The sequence below is a fragment of the Pteropus vampyrus genome, unplaced genomic scaffold (genome assembly GCF_000151845.1).
Source record: "Pteropus vampyrus isolate Shadow unplaced genomic scaffold, Pvam_2.0 Scaffold12, whole genome shotgun sequence".
Classification (NCBI taxonomy): domain Eukaryota; kingdom Metazoa; phylum Chordata; class Mammalia; order Chiroptera; family Pteropodidae; genus Pteropus; species Pteropus vampyrus.
The window spans coordinates 13,683,997-13,708,660 of NW_011888793.1; the positions used below are offsets into that span (position 1 = coordinate 13,683,997).

General features: G+C 36.7%; 1 protein-coding gene and 1 pseudogene across 1 annotated transcript in view; both read right to left on the reverse strand.

The window, feature by feature from the left end:
- PLD1 (phospholipase D1) overlaps positions 1-24,664 on the reverse strand; it is a 114,971-nt gene that overhangs the window by 36,992 nt on the left and 53,315 nt on the right. The window contains exons 16-20 of the mRNA XM_023524083.1: positions 19,939-20,067; positions 19,086-19,204; positions 17,553-17,666; positions 8,768-8,878; positions 6,239-6,327 (exon numbers count right to left, since the gene is read on the reverse strand). Of these exons, the coding sequence (XP_023379851.1) occupies positions 6,239-6,327; positions 8,768-8,878; positions 17,553-17,666; positions 19,086-19,204; positions 19,939-20,067 (562 nt within the window). The remainder of the gene's footprint in view (positions 1-6,238; positions 6,328-8,767; positions 8,879-17,552; positions 17,667-19,085; positions 19,205-19,938; positions 20,068-24,664) is intronic.
- Positions 15,730-15,847, reverse strand: LOC111732883 (annotated as a pseudogene).

The following is a 24,664-nucleotide window of genomic DNA, read 5'->3' on the forward strand; positions in this document are numbered from 1 at the left end:
TATCTTCTGAGATTACCATTTATATAATTTTTGGGATTGAGCAAAAGCAATTAAATGATTTAAATCAAAATTTCTCCTACCATGATAGGTCGCTGTCGCTGCCCCAATGTAACCTCTTCTCCAGAAATTTTATAGAGCTTGGAGATTATCCCACAAGAAAAAAAAAATGAAACCAGCCAATGGCATACTTAATTTAAATGCTTTTTTTTTTTCAATCTGCTTTATTCTAACAAATTTATTCAGTTTAAATTTCTTTAAGACAGTGCCCAACATGTCCTTTCAGCCTGGTATACAAATTATAGAATATGATAATTATAAGATGTAGATTTTTCTTTAAGTCTTAGAAATTTTTATCTATCAAGCACTTTAAAAAATAAAATGTTCATCGGATTTCATTAGTATCTATGAGATACTAATCTCATAGAGAAGAAAGTATCTCATGTAGATTTTGGGAAGGCTTAACATTAGAACATTTCTACTTCCCTGAGATGAGGGAAGCTATGTAGCTGAGCAGTGACGAGCGCAAATCCTAAAGACATGGCTTGAGTCTTAGTTCCACTCATCCATGGCCGTAGGACTTGGGCAAGTTGCCTAATCTCATTTGGCCTCAGTTGCCACATCTGTAGAATGGGGATAATTGTACAAGGGTGATGTGAGAACTGAATGAAGCAATGCAAATGAAGCACCTTGGATGTGGAACAACCCTGACATTTGGTAATAGTATTATTCAATTAACAACGAGTGATTTCAATTAAAAATTCTTTGTACACCTTCAAAGAATAATGAAGTAAATAGTGCCTAAAATTAAAACAACAACAACAAAAAAAGCAAAATTGAACTCGCATTATGCTTCAGAATTCCTTTTACTTTGTTTTACATTTTGGGGGAGCATGCTATGAAACCAGTCATGGGGAATCCAAAAATTGATTTCCAGGAGATGTTAGCTACAGATTTCAGGCAGGATATCTGTAGACAGCGTTTCAATAATGTGCCTCTACTTGTCTCAGGACAAACAAGCACCAGTGGTAGAAAACCAAAGTAAATTTCACTTGTCCAGGAGTAGCCATCTAATAATTTAAAATAAGGCACATTAAACACCGCTTTAATTAAAACATTTCTGATTCTAACATAAATATTAATTCTAAAACAGTTTATTTGAGTATTGTCCTTCTTTATCCTTGCTCATATTTACTGTGAGCTAGCATATTTCTAGATGATAAATTTCTTGGAAATAACAATAATTTCTTATATGAACTGGTACTTTACAGTTCTCAGGTTTTTGTTTTTTTTTCCCCCACATCCGTTCATACGAGCTAGGTAGGGCAGATATTGTTATTTTCTTTGTTGGTGAAAAAGCAGTGTCAGAAAGGTAAACTGATATACTTAAAAGGTCACATACCTGTAGATTACAGAGTTGGAAATAACGCAGGTCTCCAGACACTTGGTCCCCAATTAATTTCAGATTCCCAGGGGCGCTTTCCCCTTACCACCCACCCATGGGCAAACTGCAAATCCTATCTGGCATTGTTCTATAGTTAGAAGATGCATAAAGAGTTTGAGCGATTTTCAAAGTGGTGTATTTTTCAATGAGATTTAATATTAAAATACAGAGGCATTAAATCAACTGACTCTTTTCATTGTATGTGTCAACTTTGTGGTGAGAGCAGTGCAAAATGCACTCTCACTTCCTTACTTTTTACCAAGGCAGCAAAATTATGTGTGTGCCAGTTTCCATAAGCAAAATCGTTTCATCCTCAGAAAGCATTCATTCATGGCACACAGTGTTTTAAAATGTTTCCTGCCTAGATCAGCTGGTCCTACTCTATCTTTTGTCTTATTCAAACATAGCATTAACCAGTCAGTTTTAGACTGTGGGTTATGATTTCTTCTCCCTGATCTCTCGTCAGATTTGAGTTGTCAAAAACAGGCTTCAAGTGGGTTGAGAGCTGCTCTCAACTCTAAGACAGTTTTACTTATTAGAGCAGAGCTTTTGTTTTCTGCAGAGATTCCTACAGCTATTCTTAGTTCAGCATGGAGTGAACAACATTCTGAGACTCTAGGTCATGGATCAGAACACGAAGGCTTTGCAAAAACCTGTTTCTATAAAGAATTATAGCTGTTGAGAAGGAACCAGGAGGAAGTGAGGGAAACAGAGCACTCACTTCGGGGAATCGGTGCAGGGCCAATTCCAACACTGGCAGAAATATAACTGCTCAGCCCAGTTGAAGGTCTTGGCAATTTAAAGACTCCAATCTCTCTAGGGTAGGAGGGACCTGGAAGAGAGCCTGTGTTCCTTGGTCAGGCTGGCCAAATGCTGTCATTTCCCTCCATCTGCTTTGTGCTATATTCTATTTTTTTTTCCCCGACAGCCAAAATTATACTTACTAGGCGCATGACTTGGGCAGGGAAGTTCTGAGTCTCAAAAGAGTGGAGAGCAGAAAAATCAACAAAGGAAGAGAGAGGGGTAAACTTGGGGTGGCACATCATGGTCCTCAGTGAAAAGGAGGGGTCCTACTGCAGGCAGCCTGCAAGATGAGCTTTTTAATTCTACTTTTACCTTTCCTAAGAATATGAGCTCACAGATTTGAAATTATTAAATTATTAAATAAGAATATGTTTTATAGTTGCAATTAACACAGGTGATGAACAATAATGTGGAGATGCAGAGAAGGGGAAAAATGTAAAAATGTAAAAAACTGTTTCCAGGAAACATGTATCAACTAAAACTCTGAATGTGTGATAGACATACCACTGTGACGTGTGAAGAAAGTGAGACTACTGAGCAGAGATAAAGAGCACACAGTTAATTTGAAATTTGCTGGACTTGTTTCTCATTTTCTACAAAGTGAGCTTGAAATCGCTAGTCTTTAATGTGCTCAGTGAACTTTTAAGCATGAGATACAATCTGCAACAGATGATGCTACCTTACCATTATCTCTTTCCATGGATCTCTTTTCCCTTCAGGAGCAGCTCATACGATCACTGGGAAATGTTCAACTAGAAAATATCTTTAAGTACCTTCCAGCCCTACTACTATGATTTTAGAAGTAATCCAGATTTTTAAAGACACATTAGTATATTAAAGAAAAATATTCTTTCAGGCTCCCACTTAAAAACAAATCTTACAGGTACTTATTAAACCACGTACTAAATGGAACTAACTGAGACTAGTAAAGTTGAGATTAAGGTATACAAGCTACTGTCCATATTAGCTGATCATAGTTCCAAAATTCATGATTTACTGCTCAGTCCAATGAGCTCATTTGTCACCTTAATGTATTTCTGTGACTTATTCCAATTTTATGAAAAAATTATTTTTCTCTTTTGTCAAATGTGCTTTATAGATAAAGTAGACACTCCTTTCTCAATGAAATGCAGAAAATGACAGAAAGATAATGCAGTTTTGTAAATGAGATACAAACTGACTCATAGAATTGGAAGGCTGGCCAGGATGCAAGAAATGTCTGTATATACACACATGTCTAACTATAAACAAGATTTTTTTAAAGTCATCTCAGAAACAGATCCTATGGTGACTTTCTTAAAAAGAGCGTAGAAGGTAAAGGACAAAAGTCACCTATAAAAGCACAGACCATCATTAATATTTATGGCCGTATAGGGTGTTCTAGGTAAATACTAAGCAAATGCCTGGCTGTGTCTTGAAGTTACCTGTGGAATATTATAAAATGCAGGTGCCTGGGCCCCATTCCAGGAAATTCTAATCCAGTAAGCATGGAGCTGAATGCAGCTCTCTGTATTTTGTCAAGGTCCAAAGGTGATTTTGATGTGTAGTAAAGATTAAGGTTCGCTGTACACCCTGCAGGATGTGGTGGGTATTATGGTACACTGACCAGATGCTCTCTCTCACTGTGGGACTGAGACAGCCATTATCTCAGCCACTGTGAGCGTAGGTCCCTGGCTACTCACTCACAGTGAAGTCCTTCTTCAGGAATTGTCCTCCATAGGTCAAAGGGACCTACCTCAGCCAAGGTCATGCCCTTTTCCTGGAGTCAGCCTGCCTCCAGTAACCAGTCAATGTGAGGAGGGGACGACAAAAGCCCAACCCTCTTGCCCCTCTTACTTTAATTTGGGGCAAACCTGAAAGGGTCTTTAATTCTAATCATCAATGAATCAGAGTTATGTGATAAGGGAGTGACATTGGGGTGGAAATCAAAGACTTGAGCTCAAAGCCTTTCGCCTGTTGGTGTTAGAGCCCTTAACAAGTCAGATCACCTCTTGAATCTCAGTTTTTAACTCCAAAAATGGGGACAGCAACAACAATAACAACAAAAACTATATGGTCTACTTTCTAGGGTAGTGAGAAAATTAAGTAAGAATCTGTAGATATAAACTGTGAATCATATAAAGTGCTCGTAGTTAGTCATAAAATGTCCTTAGGTCTAAAAATCCCCACATATTATGTGAAAAGAAAAAAAAAAAAGATTTTAAAGTACCACATGACACTGAAAGTCAAAAAATGTTTTTTAATCCCCAAATGTGTATGTATTGTAATGTGTAACATTCTCCACTGCATTTGTTCAGTGAATTCAAATAATATAATGTAATGGTTTCGTTTGTTTGTTAGGCTGCTTTTAACACTGAGCTAAAATAAGCCGTAAAAAGAGGTAGTCGTGGGTGCCAAGATAATTCAGCAGGAAAAGAAGAGTCTTTTCAATAAATGAACAACTGGATATACACATGCAAAAGAATGAAGTTGGACTTCTACCTCATATCATATACTAAGAACTCGAAATGAGTCAAAGACCTAAGTGTTAGAGCTAAAACTATAAAGTTCTTAGAAGAAAAGAGGAGTGAATCTTCATGATTTTGGATTAGACAGCTATAACACCAAAGCACAAGCAATAAAAGAAAAAATAGACAAATTGGACTTTACCAAAATTAAAAACTTTTGTGTTTCAAAGGACACTATCAAGAAAGAAAAAAGAACACACACTGAATGGAAGAAGATATTTGAAAATCAAAAATCCGATATGCAACTTATTTCCACACTATATAAAGAAAGCTTACGACTAAACAATAAAAGGACAACCTAACTGAAAAATGGACAAGAGATTTGAATGGACATTTCTCCGAAGGTAACATAGGAATGACTAATAACCAAACAGAAAAAATCCTCAACATCAGGAGTCATTAGGGAAATTCAAATTAAAACCTCAACGAGATACCAGTTCGCACCTATCTGAATGGCTATAATAAAAAAGAGATAAATATTGGCAATGATGTAGAGAAATTGAAGCCATCATATAGTATGGGAATGTAAAATGGTATAGCCACTTTCGAAAACATCCTGGCAGTTCCTCAAAATGTTAAACAAATGACCATGTAATCCAGTAATTCCACCCCTAGAGTAATGAAACCATGTCTGCATAAAAACTAATTTGGAATGTTTACAGCAGCATTATTCATATAGCCAAAAAGTGGAAAGAACTCAAACATCCACCAACCTGATGAATGGATAAATAAAATGTAGTATATCTTGATAATAGAATATTATCTGACAATAAAAATAAATGAAATACTGACACATTCTATAACATAGGTGAACCTTAAGAACATTAAGCGAAAAAGGCAGTCACAAAAGAACATATAGTATATGATTCCATTTGTATGAAATGCTCAGATTAGGCATATCTTGCAGAAAAGAAAGATTAGTGGTTGCCATGGGGGGGATTGGGTAGTGACTAAGGTATGGATTTCTTTCTGGGGTAATGAAAATGTTCTAAAATTGATTAGGTGATGGTTGCACAGCTCTGTGAATATACTAAAAATCACTGAATTGTACACTTTAAGTGGGTAGATTCTATGGAATGTAAGTTATATCTTAATAAAAGTGTTATTAAAGAAATAATCCCATTAGCTAAAGAAATAAGACAGATGGTAACAAGAAGTTAAATATAACCCATGAAAAAACATTATTACTCTTTTGCTTTGGTTTTTAAGTGAACACAGCTCAATGTCTGCTATGAAGTAAATCAAATCACAATTCACCATGGGAAAGAAACTGGCCAGGAAAAAATGACTGTGCCCTCAAAAATGGACTCAAAAATTCTCAGCAACTGACTCACATTTAAGGCATCAATAACCTATTGCCAGCTGAACCAAATCATGCCTACTAAGAAAAGACAGTATTTAAAAAGTGGGCCTTTCAAAGTCATTTTAGCAATAAACTCAAGAACATGTGCAGTCACGACTCCTACCAAAATGTCAAAAACTTTACCTGTGAGCCTTCAGTATCCTCTGGGCAATGGCATCACCTATCTTATTGAACACAACCTTGTCATCGGCACAGCTTATAAAAAACTGGTTCTATGAGAAATGAATAGGATAATCACATAAGTCTTTCTTATCTTACTAGTATGTAAGGAAATGTGGTATATAACAAAATCTACTTTGATATTTTAAAAAAAGTGTTTTACATAGCAGACATGTTCTGATCCCTGAAATCACCTACTAAATAAATGACAGTGAGAATAAAAGAAGCCTCATCTCACTCTGGATTTCATGCATTCCCAGGTAATAATAGGTATAACATCTTCGTGAAGTATAGGCTAAACTATTATTTCATCTTGCAAATTCCTTGTAGGGTACATTCTTAAAATGGTAAGAACATTCCCAATTTTATCAATAGGAAAATCATATTTTTTTTCAGACTCATACATTGTGTAAATGCTTATGATTAAAAATTCTATATTGGCAAACATTCTATCTCATACAAAGTTTACTCTTTAAACAGGGTAGATGGCAGAATCCTTGTCTAAGCTTCTTTACTTTTTCTTCATTATCGGCTAGTATCTGCTTTGGCCTTATCTCATTTGTTTGGGTCTCCTATTGTTCCTGAACTTCATTTTAAGTAGTTTCAAATCTATTTTATATGTTGCATATATGTAAATAAACCAATAAAATGGAAAGAGAAATATTTTTTTTCGTTAAGTACTTCTGTTATTCATGCATCTATAAAACATTCTTTAACACTGTTACTAAAAAACCAAGATACATTATTATCATAATAATATAAAAAATTTAGTAACTGTATAAAGGAATATTAAAGATTAGATACAAATATTATCACTATCATATGTTCTATTCATACACATTGTTATAATACACCTGTAACTTATAAGTATAATCATCACAAAGTAACCTTTGCTAATCATCTTAAAGAGATATACAAGCAATGAGTCAATATGATTATCATCCCTTTGTGACATTATCATGTTTATTACTATATCATGTTTATTACTATACATGTTTTTACACTTAAGGGCATAAATCTGTAAACTGCCTCCAGAAGACAAACTTACAAGAAGACATTGTGCAGAAACTCATTTGAGAATGTGTTTCCCCTTAGGGCATCAAACAATCAAAATCTCAGTGGCAACCAAACCATGTTTGTTTTTCTGAATTCACATTACAGAGAAACTTAACATTCCTCAGCAGCTATAACACACTGGCCACATGTCATGTCCTTTACTTCTTTCTCCTTTTAGGGGGCAAGCGGGAAGAATGAGCGCCACTTACCTCTCCTAGAGGTAATAACTATGTCGACCAGGTTACTGTCCACAGTCATGTGTATCAACATGGCATTACTGACCTCATTTAGCACTGTAGCAGCATTAATAACAAACATTTTTATCAAAAAGAGATAAAGCTAAAGGATTCTGGGTAATGGGTGAGCCAGCTATTAACATCTCACATTATTATGGTATAACTGTTGAAATTAATAACACAAATCATGTTAGTATTACTAAACTCCAGATTTTATTCAGAGTTCACTAATTTTTCCACTAATGTCCTTTTTCTGTTGCATGATCCCATCCAGGATACCACATTGCATTTAGCCTGCTAATATTTTTAATCAGACTTCTCTTTCTCTAAGTCTATGAAATCAATAAAGCTCCAATTCTTTCCTACTTGCCTTTAATAAATTGTCACTGTGTGAAAGGAGAGGGCCAGCACTCAAGGGGAAGGAAAGTAGGGCTAGAATGATTTGCTCCAGCTACCCCATCTCCCTCTACACATTAATAAAAAATCAGTGGGCGGGGGAGGGCGGGGGGAGACTGAAATAAATAAGTGAGATGTGCTCTGATTTATTTATCATCATGACTTTTTACTTTTTCAGGATTTTCCAAGTGCCCTAAGGTAGCTTTAGATCTACTCTGAAGTACAATTAAGGTTCCCAAAGTAAATCCAGTGTCCCTAGACGTTCTCCTCTTCTCTGAACGCAGACTCTGCAATCTGTAAAAGCTTCCAATGAATAGTCATTCATGCAGGAATGAAGAAGGTCATACCTGTCCTCGATATTCTTACATCTTCCTTTTCCATGTTCCTTTCCCTGCACTACTCCAAAAATCCCCAAGCCAGTGGCATCTGGTGATCTCTGGTTTAACAACTCGCCCCTGTGTGTGCTCTCCTGAAGTAGCACATGTCTCACGCTTACAGCCTCCAACTCAAGCCAAATCAAAGCATGTACACCCATGTTGGGATATTTCTGGCTAACAATATTACAATGACTTGATATATTTTAATAACAAGGACTTGGGGGGCCCTACTAGAGTCCTGAGTTAATGAAAATTCGAATCAAATATCAGGTATGCCAGGGAGGTCAAAATTCAGGCAACCCAAAGCCTCTTCGCAACTCAACATATACTTATTAATGTAGACGGTCTTGAGTTCGGAGACCTGCAGTCTCTGCACGGTATTCATTGGAAGGCAGGTTGTCATACCAATTTACACAAGCAAGACTTACTTCTATATAGATATAGTGCTTGCTGTTCTCTATCACATGGACATAAGCAGTGTGGATGGAGCCTTCACAGTACTTTATACCAGCAGACCAATCAGCAGCAGAGCGGAGTAACTGCAAGGCAGCAAACAGAAATGAGCAAAGATAAGACAATGAAGATGACACCAGATATATTAATATAATGAAATCTATCCTTTTTTTCTTTAAAACAACTGAATGATTATAGTGGCGTGAATGTCACATGTGGGCCAAGGGAGAACAGGTAGGTAGGGATCTGGTCCTTGGACATAATCCATACTGAATGAGCCCAGCTGGAAATCAAGTCCTGACTATGCCTTCTTCCATGCAGTGTAATTTTCATTCAAAATTACCATAAGGTGATAGAAACCATAAGGTGTTTCTATCAGGAGTACTTCAGAAGTATCTCTTCTGGTGGCTATAAGTAGGGTAACCATGTGGACTCTCTTCATGATAATTCCACAGTTACACCCAATGACTTGTTCTGGTGTGTTTATTACTAGTACTACTTTTACTGCTCAAAGTGTCCAGGTACGAACTACATGATATGGCCACCCTAGCTCTGACTTGATAACATGATTGTTCTTTTTCCTCCAAATAGATATTGTTCAGATTAACATATTCTAAAAGACAAATAGATTAATTTAGTCATCTAATATTGATTCCGCCTGTCTAATCCTTAGCATGTCACTTCAACTCTCAATTGTCTCACTCATACTGCCTCTCTCTATTCATACACTCACCTGCTCCCACCTGGATTAGAGTAACAGCTTCCAGCTCAGATACCTGAGTATATGTTAAATATGCTAACACAGAACTGGACTGTCTAAACTTAACCACTTAGTGACTTTGATCTTGGTCAAGTTTTTTAACCTCTTTGTACCTCAGATTTCTCTTTATAAAATGGAGTATCTATCCTATAAGGCTGTAGAGAGGACTCAATAATTACTGTGGACTGCGCAGAAGGAGGTCTAGAACCTAGTAAATGCTATATAAGTGTTTGCTATTATTGAGAACATTAGAGGATGCGTTTGAGTGGTGGCAGATCATGTCAGCAACACTGCCGAGCAGACTATGACTGTACATAGGAGGGGGAACTAGATGACATGGAAAACTTTTTCAACACTAAGAAACCATTGGCTGTAATTTTCTTCAGCATTCTAACCAGCATTACAATAACATGCGGGGCATATAGTAGGTGCTCAATAAACACTTATTAAATGACTTTCCTTAAGTAATAGCAAGACATCACATGAGAATCACTATAAAAATAGATTTGCTATTCCTGACTTGAAATGAATGTTGAAGCTGTTCTTCATGAGGTCAACAGAATTTGAAGATAAAAGAATGGTCCATACATATTAGGAATATACAAAGTGATCCAATACATAATCAGTTTTATGCCTGTTATATATAAAAGATCTGGTATAATTCTGGCTCTAATCGATAACTTAAAAATTGCATATAAGGCTACTGAAATTCAAACCTAACACTAAAATCATTGATTGTGTCATCCTCAAAATGTTATTTCTTTATTCAGCATAAGGTATTTATTACAACATCGCTCCTCTCAAAGCATTTTATTTACTTTTATCAGATGAATATGTGCAGCGAAATTGGAAATTTTAATTGTGAATACAAATAGTCAAGTGTCTCAGAAAAAAACTCATAAGGAAAGTTTAGATAAATATGAGCAATACTGGGAAAAAATATTGATTTCACATCATGTCCAAAGAACTGCATTATTATTCATTAGTAGAAATAACAAAGGTTGAACAAATAGAAGGTTTAATTTGTAGTCCAGGTTAATGCTGAATTTTGTTGCTAAGGTACACAGCCCTGAAAACGCAGATTACCTTGAAAAGATCCTTATACCACACATACTGATCTACTCTTATATAACTCTGGATACAATGCATAAAATTGCAGAGTGTACGGAAAAGATAGGAACTCTTGAGATCCATGTCATAGTAAGTCATAGCACATACTAGCTCTTTTACCTTGAACAAGTAATTTTAATGTCAGGCTCGGTTTCCTCCACTGTATAACTGAGATCTCTTCCAGCCTGCCTGCCTGCTTGTCTGCCCCACTCCCACCCCCATACAGATGCTATGAAGAAAAAAATAGCATAACAAACACAAACAGCTATGATATGTGGCACTTAGGAGGTGTTTGATATATGGGTGTCTACCTCTGCAAAAGTTATAGGCAAAGTTTATATATCACCTCGGTGGTAATTTTTTAGTCTTCTCCTCAGATCCAGAAACCATATACTTCCTTTCCTTTCTCGCTCTCAAAATTTGTGGTGACTCAAAGGTTTAATAAACTTACTCACATTAGATATAAATGAGGGTTTTAAAATAGGTTTTAACTTGTAAGTCAAGTTCAATTGATTAGAAGTGGCATCCTGCACAGCTAGCTCTGTTGTAGAGATTATTGGAACTAGACACACTGGATTAGAAACTAAGATTGATGTCCAATGGTTGCCTTGACAGAGAAAGCATGAAGGTCATATATTTGCCATCTTTCCTGTATAACAGTAAATGTTTTTCCTTTACAGAGGCATTTAAAAATGTAAAGTACATTTGTAAGCCAAAAGAAAAACATGTTATTATAAGCCTGTGGGAGAGCATAAGCCAAGGGGACAGGAGCCCTCCCTTCCCCATGATGCCTGTAAAACCATAGACTGTGGGAGGTTGCCTACATCCGAAGGGGAATGGACATTATCTATCTCACTGTCTGAGTCTAAACCTATATTGCTTTCTCACAATGAAAACTTATGTTATTTTAAAAGTCATCATTTTTGATTAACCTTGAACATTATCTTTCAAGTAATACAGAAAAAATCACTTAGGATTATTATTCATTTACTATTATTCTAATTATTTTAAATCTATCAACATAATAAAAATATAAATTTGCCTTTTACCCTGCCTTCACCCCTGAATTGCTGAACCCTGAGCTGCTTTAAATGCCTGATGGTCTAGAAAGTTTTTAAACATCCAAATAAGTCAAACACATTTTGATTGACTTTCTTTTGTTTAAAATTTAAGATTTGCTCTCTCCTTTTTCTTAACTGGTCTGACCAACTTGTCTTGAATTTCTGTTTTAAATCAGTGAAAGTGAGGCTACCTCAAACACCTCCTTTCACACGCAGAAATGTGGTTTATGTTACTGACCCAAGTATACTGAGAATCAAATCTAACCCATACTTTTCAAACCTCAAGTTTGAATACACAACTTTAAAGTATATAAAAAGGGCATATTTCTGATCTTATGTTTTAGCCTCACAATTGCAACAAGAACCAGTCATTTTCCTTGTATGATGTTCTATTCTTTAACTTCAAAGATAGCCTTCTCTTTGGCCCTAACATACAGTGGACCCAAGTTGAATATATGGACTGAAATTCAGAAATCTCTTCTTTAAGAAAAACTTTCAAAACTTTCCTAGTATTTGTTCCAAGTTCCTTTTCTCTTACTGTAATGCTTGTATTCCCTATAAATTCAGCATGTGTCTTAATTCCTTTTATTTCTCTAAGCTCCCAAGTCAATGAGGGAACAAAGACTATTAGGAGAAAAGTACTTTTTATATGTCTCTCAAGCAGAAGTTGGCATCCACGAGGAATCTCAGGTGGCAGGGGCTGGGGAAAGTGGGGTAGTGCTTAGAAGTGCTGGGCCTTAGTCTTCCAGTCCGAATTGAGGGGCACAGCAGGTAAGAAGAACCAAGAAATGGAGTTCGTTCAAGGATCTGCCACATATTATTCTGATCTTCCTTTTAATAACCATTTTTCTGGAGTTGAGTGTCATCCATTCCTATCACGGTATGCAATTATTCTAATAGCTTGATCCCTTTGCCTGTACAAAAGGGAAAAGTTAACCTTAAGGCTGAAGGAGAGGGAGAAAATATAACTTTTGAAGACTAAGACTTAAGGGTGTGAAATACTAGGAAAAAAAAGGTAGTTAAGGGCTCTGGGGAGCCAGAAAGAAGCATGATTGCTGGGGATGTATATGGGGCCATGGCAACAGAAGATGATACCGAAAGGCAATCCTGACATGCAGCTGTACCTTGCTAGAGCCCTTGTGCATGCAAACACCTCGGGTCTTATTTGCAACACTATCTCTGCTGAACAGTTATGACCTCAGGTGCTGGACTCAGACTGCTTAAAATCAGTCTCATCCCCACCACTTACTTACTGTGTTATTTTAACCTCACAAAGTCCTAGTTTCCTCATCTATAACAATAAGGGGTCAAAAAATGTACAATTTATAGACTGGTGAATTATTATATTAAATGAGATAATCCACAAAAAGCTTAGAACAGTGTGGGACACAGAACAAACACTCCCCTTTCATGTGGCTCCTGCCAGCCAAGACCCACAGTAGCACACAGGAAGTCTTACCACACAAAGACCTGGTCCATAAATGGAAAATAGCTTCCCTGTTAAGAAACTTCTTAGGAATAAGTTAAGTGGCTTTCTTTCACCCTTACCTACCTGCTTATTCTATCACAATATCAAATACTTGGCTGTCTTTTGAAATCTACATTGATTCCTATATTGACATCCTTTGGAGTGTCATTTGGACATTTTTTCCCAAGCACAGGAACAAATTTTTCCAGGAGTATAATTCAAATGTCATTCACATTTGCCTACATATTTTCTTTTCTTTTTTAATAAAGAGATTGAAGACATGACTATTTCCCTCAGTTTGGTAGGACTTCTCAGCAATGATTTTCTAAGGAATGGCGTTTCTACTAAAAGCTGCCCAATTTAATAAAAAGAATTATTCCTATGTATTAATTCTAAATTGATGCTATTTTGGCATCAGTAATTTTCTTTTACTTTAATAGGCATGTCAAATGTCTTCTGTCTAGGTCATTTATCTTAAGTAGTCATGATAGCATTCAAGAATTTAGTTTGTTCTTTTTAGGGAGATAAGTTGTTTTTTAAAAAAACATATTCTGTGTACAAGCAGTTTCAGAATCATCTTTCCTCCAACTCCCGTCCCCACACCTTTCTCCTGCCATTGTCTCTGAGTGCTCTTGGAAGGTTTCTGAGAACGCCCAGCACTGAGGGGAAACAGTAAGATTATTTTTAAAGTGTCGGTGGAAGCTGCTGAAGTAAGCCCTCAGGTTTGGATGACATTTTGAGAAGCAGAAATTATGTCAATAGGGACAGGCCCCCTTTGCATCGGCCACAGCTCTAGTCTCCTTGGTTAGCTGTGTCAGCCTTTTACAACAGTTGTGTCTAATGGCTGGCGTGAAATTACTAGCAGTATGTGATCAAGGATCATTGGGCCCAATGTTTCTGTACTTAAAAAATTAAATAATTGGGTTTCTTTCTGCAGATGAAAGAATAACATGAATTTTATCTATTATTAACTTTAAGAGATGTTCTTTCTCTCCATTTCAATAAATACATGGTATAAAGATTTTGTATCCAGAACTAGTCTATTGACCCATCCTGAAAAATGTCAGCTTCTTTGTTGCAAACTTTTGAAAACACTAGGGAAAGCTTGAAGGTTGTAGTTAATCCGCTTGTAGATGAAGGAAATGCATAGAGAGGTGAATTTCTCAACATTATACAGCTAGCGTGTAGCAAAGCTGGGATTTGAACAGTCTGACTCTAGAATCTGCCTCTTTCCCTTGCTACATTATATTGCTACTATTCAGTTAACGAAGTTTATAGTCTCTAAATTATGTTATGAACAATAAGCTGTGTTAAAAACTATGTTAAAAAGAGTAAATCTAAGAAAGAATTTTATTTCATAACCAATGTATGTAACAGTTATTTGGCTATTGCCACATAATGGCTGATAGAGTTAAAGGTTTGAGAATATGACAATAACCCCTTTAAAAATTAAGCAGCCTACACAGCCAGGTCCTAGCTCCCTGCTCCCTTCTGGATTCCCTGGAAAAACAGAGATTGGGCCAGATTATTGCTTTTGCCTTCTAAGCACTGTATTTCACCACTTGGAAACAGTAATGTCTAGAATAAGATGAATTTTAGAGTCAGTAAATAATGTGAAGCGAAACAAAATTGCAGGCAGAACTTTACAAAAAGGGAGAAATGAAACAGTTCTTTTTTCAGTTTCTGTTCATCTCAGAGTTTCCTTTAAATGGACACACACACTGCCTGGCTGTCCCAATTGTTTTTACAACTGGAGTTATCTCAGCAGTTCTGAAAAACATCTGGGTTTTGTGAAGTCAGCACTTTTAAAATTGCAGGGGAATTCTCACTAAGAAAAAGAATACTAATTTACAAATACAAAATTAGTATATGCTAGAATTACTGTAACAGCCTCTTGTCTTCTTGCTTTCATTCTCATTCTAGTCTAAGTTCTTCATACGTCTAAACTTTAGGTTCCAAAGTAGGTTTCTTCAGAAAGATGCAAACGGACATGTGACAAAACGAGAGATCTACAATCATTTAAACTTGGGAAATTCTCATAGCATATTCACTTAGTGATTTCATGATACACACAGGCATAACGAAGGCACTAAGAAATTCCATTTTTTAAAAATCTGCAAAAACATCTGTCCACGGAAATCCTTTTTTGTAGAATAGCTATTAGCATTTTACAGACAAAATTCAATTCGAGGAACTCTAATCTAGGTTAATCTTCATAAAACATTCATGAACTGTATGTCTTCCTGGATAAAAAAAAAAAAAAAGTTCCAAAGTTCACTAACGCCTCCCAGATCAGGTATAAATTAACCAAGCCACCAGCACTCCAGGGCCTTATGCCACCTTCTTCAAGAGCAAACAGTCTACTGCAGTCTGTTCTATCATCATCTGAACAGGCAGGCTTACTCTCAGAGGGACACCCAGTTTTCTCCCTCTCATTTGCCAAGGTCTCACAGTGTGCTGGTGTGTACTTTCACATTGGCATTTAGTCCTAGACTATGTCTTACATTACGTTGTTAACTGAATTTTTTTTTTTTTTTAAGCCTACAGCACCTGGTATTGCTAAGTGGTCTCCCATCCAAGTACTAACCAGGCCCAATCCTGCTTAGCTTCCAAGATCAGATGAGATCGGGCATGTTCAAGGTGGCATCCCATAGACTTAACTGAATTCTTTAACATCACAACTTCCTCTCTCCCAGCTAACTACATTTTCAGAGGCAAAGAACCTCTTTTCTGTCTGGCTCCTCAGCATCAGGTATGCAATGATGACTTCACTGTGCAAACAGAGGGCACTTAATAAACATATGTGGACTGAATAAGTGAATTAACGAGTGAATGAATCTTGGTAAACTTCCTTTTGAATTAATTGGCCTTGTAGGTTTCTGAGTCTAGTCCACCTGAGCATATCAAAGATGAACATATGAGCACATGGGAGAGATCACTGATCTAGCCCCGTCTCTAACACAAAATCTGGCGATGTGGAGAAGGTAAATCAAGGGAGGCATTTTGTAGAGTGGACATGCAGCATATCTACCTGCCTAATCAGGGGGGATAGATGACACTATGTAAAACAGGACTTTACCAACAGGCTTTAGAAGATTTATGTTTATGTAACACTGACATAAAACATCTTTTACTGATTATAAAAATACATAATTCCCAGCAATGCCTTTTCAACAGATGATTAATTAGTATCTGCTAACTTTGATAAGTTGATCACCGAGTCAATTTTAATGCCATCTCAAATCTTAAATTCTCTTGTTTTTTAATATCGAGTCTCCTATTTTATCTTACAACATGAGTAACTTCTCCCTTTAAGTAGAATAAAATTAAACAGGTTTATAAAATATTCATTAACTTACATATGAATACATATATACCTGTGCCTTTGAGTTTAAATTAGTGGTTTCCTTTATCCTGGAAAACTAAGTATTTGTTATAGGTACTTCTCTTAAGTGGTTTATCTTTTTGATTGTTCTATTATTTGATTTATGGTCTGAAATGTCTTTTCATTTATGTTCACACATCTCTACTTGAACATATTATAAAGTAACTGAATTAGGCATTTCATTTATATAATTGTATTCCCCAGAATCCATGTCCAAATTATGTAAATGCATGTTAGTGATGTCAGTAGCAGACTGCTGGATCTTTACTTAAATACTGTTGATGCTGACAGTGATGACTTTGAACAAAAAGCAATGCCAAAAGCGACCCATCTCAGTTCTGTCCCTGCATGATCTCGAGATATTTGAGTTTGTAGAAGGAACAGGTCGGCTAACGATGGACTTTCCAATAGAGTGTAGGATTCCAAGCTCCACCTCTATTGATAACTGTCTAGGTGATCCTGGACAAGTCTAGTGGCCACACTGGGTCTTAATTTTCTTATTTTTAATATGATATGGTTAAACTGAATATAGTAAAATTCTGTGACTCTATTAAACTAATTCTTTTTTCTATTAAAGACCCTTTCAAAGGCATTTGGTTAATTAGGAACTAAAATTAGATTGAACTATAACTAGCTTCCTAGATGCAAAGTTTCAGCCACATTCCTGGTACTTAATTAACATCAGTCCCAAGTTTACTGTGGATCATGCTGCTAGGGTCACTTCCAAAGAAATTACAGTACAAGCCCTTCCTTGACTGGCCTTTTCTAAGGGTGTGTATTTATTACATTTATAAGAGAGTTTTTAAAAGAGCATAAATTGAATACATCTTAAATAGGAAATATAATACTAAATTTTAAAAAGTCCATTCAGATTTCCTTTGGAGTTGTCCTTAATTGAAAAATGTGAAGCCCGTGAACAGGCAGTAATAGTGATTTTACTCAATTACACTTCGCAAAAAAGAAAAGCCAGACTGACCTGTACATTAGCATGGACAGACCCAGGCACTTGATATTTCAACTCATGGGCTGTTGTTTGAGATTTTGGAAGTAGAAAAGGATAAGAAAGGGATCGATATTTTGATTTCATAATCTAAAACAAAGAAAAACAGGTTAAAAAATTCAAATGTGAAATCAGTTCCGTTCTTCTCTACTTTGTGATTACAAACAAAATTCAAGTTCATTTGAGATAGGAAAAAAAAAATGTTAATAATGCATGTTTCTAGGTGAAGAGGCAATAGATTATTTTTGTTTTCTTTCTATTTTCCAGAGACAAAGAACTCCTTTTTCGCTTCTTTTACCTTTCGAAGTAGGCATGTATTGCTTTATCTTTTTAAAGAAAGATTAAATATAATCTGGAGTTATGGAGGTATGTAGTTACAAAAATGAGATTATTATTTTACTTTGTTGTAGATATCTTGCCAGAGCAATATAGCACTATATATCATTTTAATAACTTCATAGTAAAATGGTATGGAAAAATCATAATTTATTTAATAAATTCCTTTTAGTTATTTCTCATTTTATTTAAATTATTGAAAGCAAAGTTAAAATAAATCACTTTATTGGATTACTTCTTTAACTTAAACAGAAAAAGATTTTCTGAGTCAAATTTACCTCCCAGAAACAGGGTATAAGCACATCAAAAATCACAAACCCAAATGCAGGTATTAGCACTGTTTTATTTTTGTTGTTGTTGTTGTTTTTATCTTTATCTAGTAGGTTAAAGGTAATATCACTTTATTTATTCATTCATACCCCCTAACTTTTTGTTAAAGTTATTTTATAAATATCTTTTTGTTAAAGATATTTCCTTTATTTCTAAGATTTCCCACTATTCATAATGCTACCATATAAATGAAAAATAAGGTGAGACTCTGAGTTGTTGATAAAACTAAGTCTTTTCCCAAATTATTAAGGAGAATATGCCTCATCATCATTTAAAGGAAATAAAATGGAACCTTAACAACACCTGGATGATAGGTACTTAACCTATGCATGTTAAGTCAAATTCTTAAGAGTAATGAAGACACACTGAAGAAGACACAATCTGGAGAAAAGAAAAATGGCTACATCTTTTGCTCATTTTGCTCAGAAGCACCTCTCAGAAGCCTGTACCAGCATGAAACCAGTGTGATGCCAGGACTGAAAGGACTGGGAAGTTCGAGCTCTCTCGGTAAAACAAGACTCCTGTCCCCGCTACAACAGCCTACACGTGACTATCAGCCCAGGCCAGTGCTGAGCATCCAAGATGTTAAAAGGGCTAAAATCACTGCCCTGATAGTAGCATCTACCCCTCTGTGCTCTGAATTGTCTGGTGTAGAAAAGTACGGGGACATTTTCTTTTTCCTTTGCCCAGCAGCCCAGGTGCTATGACAACCAGGCACGCAACAGCAGATGAATGGCACAGCGGTGGCCACCGCAGGCCCTCCTTGCCAACCCTCCAGGTTTCTCCTCTTCCAGGTCTCTCTCTCTTTATGTGGACTGAATCATGATAAAACCAACCGCATACCTTTGTGAAGTTCCAGCGCTGGATGAAGTGACGCGCCACGTCACGAGCAGCCTTCCCATGCACCACAGAGGCAATGTCATGCCACGGCATCCGGGGAGTGGAGTACCTGTCAATGAAATCTGCCCAGGTGCCGCAGGCAGGGATTACCACTAAATTCTGTGCCAAGGACAGAAGCCATCTGACCCCAGAGCTGACCCCAACTATGACAAGTAAAAGGAAACATGGTAATGTGCACTATGTGTATATTTCTTGGCTTGAGTGGAACAATATCTTCATAACTCAGGGAAACATAGATGTCACACTGAGGAATACAGTCCCCCACGCACCTCCCCAAACATGTTTCCGTTTCACTTAGTATTATTAACCACTAGGCGATAAATTGGTACAAATTATCTAAGGATGTGTACTTAAAATTACATTTTTCTTTTTTATGTTGTTGGAATAATGTCAGGCTACATATGCAAAGCCATCTCTATCTCCTCTTCGACATAGAAAAACAGTGATAATTTGAAAATGTGTCATTTAAATGATGGAAAATGAAGATGATAAGCGGATTAGAGATGATCAAAGGAAGGATACCATCTTTTGTAAAATTACAGATTATTACTCCGAAAATATGTCTACTTAAAATCTGGAAGCTTCAAACAAGTAAGCTCTATGCCATGTTGTTTTCTTGCTAAAACTACAAGAAGTCCTTAATTATATGACTGAATCATATTCTCCAAAGTTTTACAAATATTCAAAACAAAACAAAGGAAAACAGAAGACATTAGATCATGCACTTGTGTACTTGTTGAGATGATGAGAAGTAAAAGACAAAATGTAAGCAGTCATCCACTACCCTGGTACTCACCAGCAAAAGGTTTATCAAGTTGAACCCAGTCTTTGAAGACGAAATTGCAGTAGTCCTTTCCATGCCAGAATCTGGTTTCCCCGTGTAGCTCTCCTATACCTGTCTGTAAACTGCGGATGGAGCCTGTGTCTGTGAACACAGAAAGACCTGCTCAGAGACTGTGGCTCAAGGGGACGCCAGGGTGGGAGGCTCAACTCTCACTTATGAAACATCTAAAGGCTTCTTAGCTATTCTTCTTAAGATTCATAACTAGGGCGGTATATGTCTATTCCATCTGAGGCTATGGACTGACAAGTTTTATAACCCTTCTTAAGTTTATTATTAGTGGGCAGTTGCGGCTATAACCGTGTTCATCATGTGACAATGAAATTTAATATTCTCATTCTTATCATCCAGCAGATCACTGGAAGCATGGATGGTAGGGTTAACTGAGAATGAAGAACTTGCTAGGAGGGATTATGAGAGAGTAGTGAAGCCAGGTCAGGTAGAGAAACATGAGACACAGAGGCCATAAAGAAGTCAGGCCCTCTCTTTCCTCAACCAATATGGCAAACAGCTAATACATAATTCTTGTCTTTTGCCATTTCAAAAAGCAAAAACCTCAACTTTGCAAACTGTCCACATTCTGGACAGCCCTGGAATTGATCAAATAAGTGACACTGAACTTCACCGTTTTGGATCAGAAATCCTTTTTGTGTAAAAGGAAAGATTTGGCCTGGATGAGGTCTAAGATCTTTTGGGCTCTAACATTCTACATTCCTAAAATCATAAATAACATCCATAAAAATTATCACAACAGACAGAAGCTTATGACTATACAGGTGCAAAAGCAGCTATCTATGCAATATTTCACAGAGCTTTGCCAGGACGATTTTACTTATGGGTAAATACTTTGACTTAAATCATTTATATGTTTATATTGACCAGAAAGGCAACTAAGCAGGACAACTAGCAGAACTACAAACCACAAATGCAGCGCTTGGCACAAAAAAAGCACTTAACAAATAGACATTGGATGCAAAGTATCTGTTGAATGAATAAATGGTACCATGTGCATTTGCCAGTGAGAGTACTGAACCGGTCCCCCTACCACCATGCTGTCTCAGAACCATCTTTCTAAAACGGAGACTCCTTGCTTAAAAGCCTTCTAGGATCACCTACTGGCTACCAGAGTCAAATCTTAAGGGATTAGTGAACAGAAGGCTCTTCCCAAACTAATGCCAGTCTCTCTCTGCTCCTTGCTTTCCTCCATCTAACCCAGGTCCCACGAGCCACCACACTTCTGTGTTGTGACGGGCCTGGTTTGTCATGTCTCCATGCAGTGGCGCATTGTTCCTTCTGCCTGGAATGCTCTTCCCTCCCTCTCGGCCTGATCACTTCATCATCTTTCAAGAGCCACATTAGCTGTCACCTATCCCAGAGACTCCTCCCAGATCCCAGTAGAGACAAGCTGTCACTAGCACTGGTACACAACCATTAAGAGTTGCACACCCCAGTACCCCTGACTCTGTGACATACGGTGTAAAGGATGCTCCCTGCCGGCCCCCCACTTGTCTATAAACTCCTCATGGGTAGGGAGTGTGTCCCCTGACTGCCTGGTGTAGGTCCTGGCATTCAACAGGCAATCTCTATAAGTATTTGCAGAGCAAAAGTTTTTAAACCATCACCGCACACACTATTAATAGTCTATCTCATACTGAAAAATCAGCCTTCAAAGGTTATTAAAATTTTCTTTTAAAGAAAAAGGTCTTAAGGTGCTAAAGATTAATAAAACTAAATAATGTTAAAAATAGAATTCTGTTGACTTCTCCCAGTGATTTATTTTCCTGCTCTAAAAGGCTGAGAGGCTAAAGTACTGGTAGTTCTGTTTGCTCACCTGTAGGCTCTTTACAGTAAGCATGGCACTTTGTTTAAAAAATAAATAAGTAAATAAAAAGGAAATGAAAGGAAAAAAAGACAAAGGATGAGATAAATAATGGATCAGATTCCAAATTTAAAGAATATATGTATATAAAATTTGTTTTCATCAAATGAGAAACTCTAAGCTAAAGTTTTCCATATATATACATATACTTGTTTAAAAATTAACTTTTACCTAACAATCAGTTATAAGAGAAATAAAACAAGCCAATTCTTAGTCTCAAAAAATTATCTTGGTACTTATTGAATTCAACCTGCTCATAATTCAATTTTTTTGTTTGTTTGTTTTTAGTCACGGCCTAAACTATTCCAAATAAATCAGGGCCCTCCTGAGAAAAAGTAAAATATTAAAGCAAAAGAGTTACATACTGCTAGTTCCTATGATTACTACTCAGAATCACACAAGCACCTATATAAAAAGAGATGACTTTTTACATCAGCAATGCTGACCTGGCGGGTTCTCATTAGTCTGTATCTGGCTCACAATTGATTTTATAACCACACCTGCCTTGGCCTTTGGCTAGGGGTTTCATGACCATTTTCTGCAATCATTCGTCAATGGCCCAGACTCTGGCTGCTAAAAGTTCATGGAAAGGGTGTCTCCTGGCTCCTCACCCAGTGTCTTCTGGCTTTGGCACGTCCTCCTTTTTCTCTCACCTCTTGGCTTCCAAAGCTGTATTCCCCTATCATTACTCCAACCTACGCTCCTGATCTTCCCTAGCTCCTCTTCCCTAACAAAGGTTCCTTGAAATTTCTCCTCAATGTACCCCGCTAGCCCTGGTTTCTCTTTTGGACTCTACAGCCACTTCCAGTGCCTCACTTGACCTTGTCTACCTAATTGTCCCACCAGAACTTCAAAATCACGTGCAACACTGGAATCATTATTATCCCAACAAAATCAAGTCTTCCCATGAGGTTTCTTTTCTCTGTTTGTAGTTACTCAAATTCAAACCTCAGAATGACCTCTGGCTCTTCCTTCTTCTCTATTTTCTCTTCCTACCTCCCAATTACTGCTTTCCAAATTCCATCGAAATTCTGCTGACTGTTCTTTTGGAAAAGTTTATCCCATTCACTTCATTCACGGGCCCACTGGAACAAACTAGTCGGACTTCCGCTGTCTCTAGTCTTAGTAAAACAGGACCCTTAAACCACACTCCCCCCAACCCCATTTCATCCTCGCTCCAATTCCCCCCATCTCCCTACTCACCAGGGATTTTCCAACATTTAGTTGGTGAAGTTCACTGCCTCAGCCTAACTTTCAAGGCCCTACGTATATCGGTACAGATATAGCCCACCAGCCCAATCTACACAAATTACTTAACTCTTTACCACAATTCCAAAAGCCCAAAGTTCTGAAAATCCAAATGTTTTTTTCACAGCTCATTTGTTACCAAAACCTGACCTGGACTGAAAAGAAGTTATTATCTGTATTTATCCCATTTGGTGTTGCACAAATATAAATGATTTACTTACAGGGTATTTCCTGGACCTTGCAAGGGGTGTAACGTAATATAGAGTATAGGTATTGTATTATCTTTCTAAAATCCAGAATCTTCTAATTTTTGAAGCACATATGATCTTCAGGATTTTGCAATGGTAGACCTCTATGTATTTACCACATTCCACACCTAGGTCTGAAATAAAGACTTTTGGCATACTTCTGAAATAAATACTGTCCCTTAAGATATAACATGTACCTGGAGTGCCTGTTTTTCCCCTTATCAGTCTCTACTAAATTTCTGCCTAAGTTGAAGACCAGTTCCAAAACAGGTCCTCAATGAGTTATATTTTTTTAAAAAATCTTTTGGCTTTTGAACCTTTTTGGATTTGGGAATTGTGCATCAGGGTTTACATTTGTGGAAAAGGCTTCACTGACAACTCTCATTGGTAGGGGTATCTCCCCCTGATGAGCCGCTAAGGCACCAGGTTAGTAAAATATTTAAAACTGATGCTTTTAGATAATAAGCTCTTTGACAACAGAAGATAATTCTTATATATCTCATACCATTGCATCTCTGAGAACAGTCTGGAAACAACTTAACCTACTATTCATTATCTTTTATGATTAATACCTGAATTTGAAACACCTGTCTCCACTAAATTGCAAAATTAATTCTCCCCACTCAGTCATCTATTTAATCTTGCCTAAAAGGAAAATACCAGCAAATGGTCACTGAATATAAGAGGAGTAAAATTCAATCTTTTAAAAATAACATTGTTTCAAGCAAAGCAATGTCAATTTGAAATTCTCTCTCTTGAAAGAAAAGAAAAAATATTGAAGATGGCTGGGTGGTTTTGAATTAAAATATATACTACAGAAATCTATCATAATTTCCAATTACATTTAGGATGAACTGATTTTAGTGCAGTTTTTCTACTTAAAAACCCATAGTGATCTTGCATGCACACTCCATAATGATTTCCATCCACCGCCAGTAAGGTTCACTAGAAGCCAATTCATCATGGCCTTTTCCATTCAAGTGAAACTGACATTGCAGAGAAGCTACTCCACTAAATATCCCCAGGAAAGGAAATTATTAACTCAAGCAAACATTCAATTTCGAATTTCTAATGAAGACTCACTCTAAGCTTAATCTGAGTTTCAAGATCTATAAGACAATACAAGTTTAAGTCATTAGATAACTTAAATGTAGAGCTATGTGCTTTAAACTTCCATTATTATTAATAGTAGAATCTTACTTTTTTTTTTCAATGCAAATTCACATGGAACTCCAATATATAAAACAATAAAACAATACAAGCAAGACTGTTCTGGTTGAATCAGATACTAAGAGAGGTAGGAGGG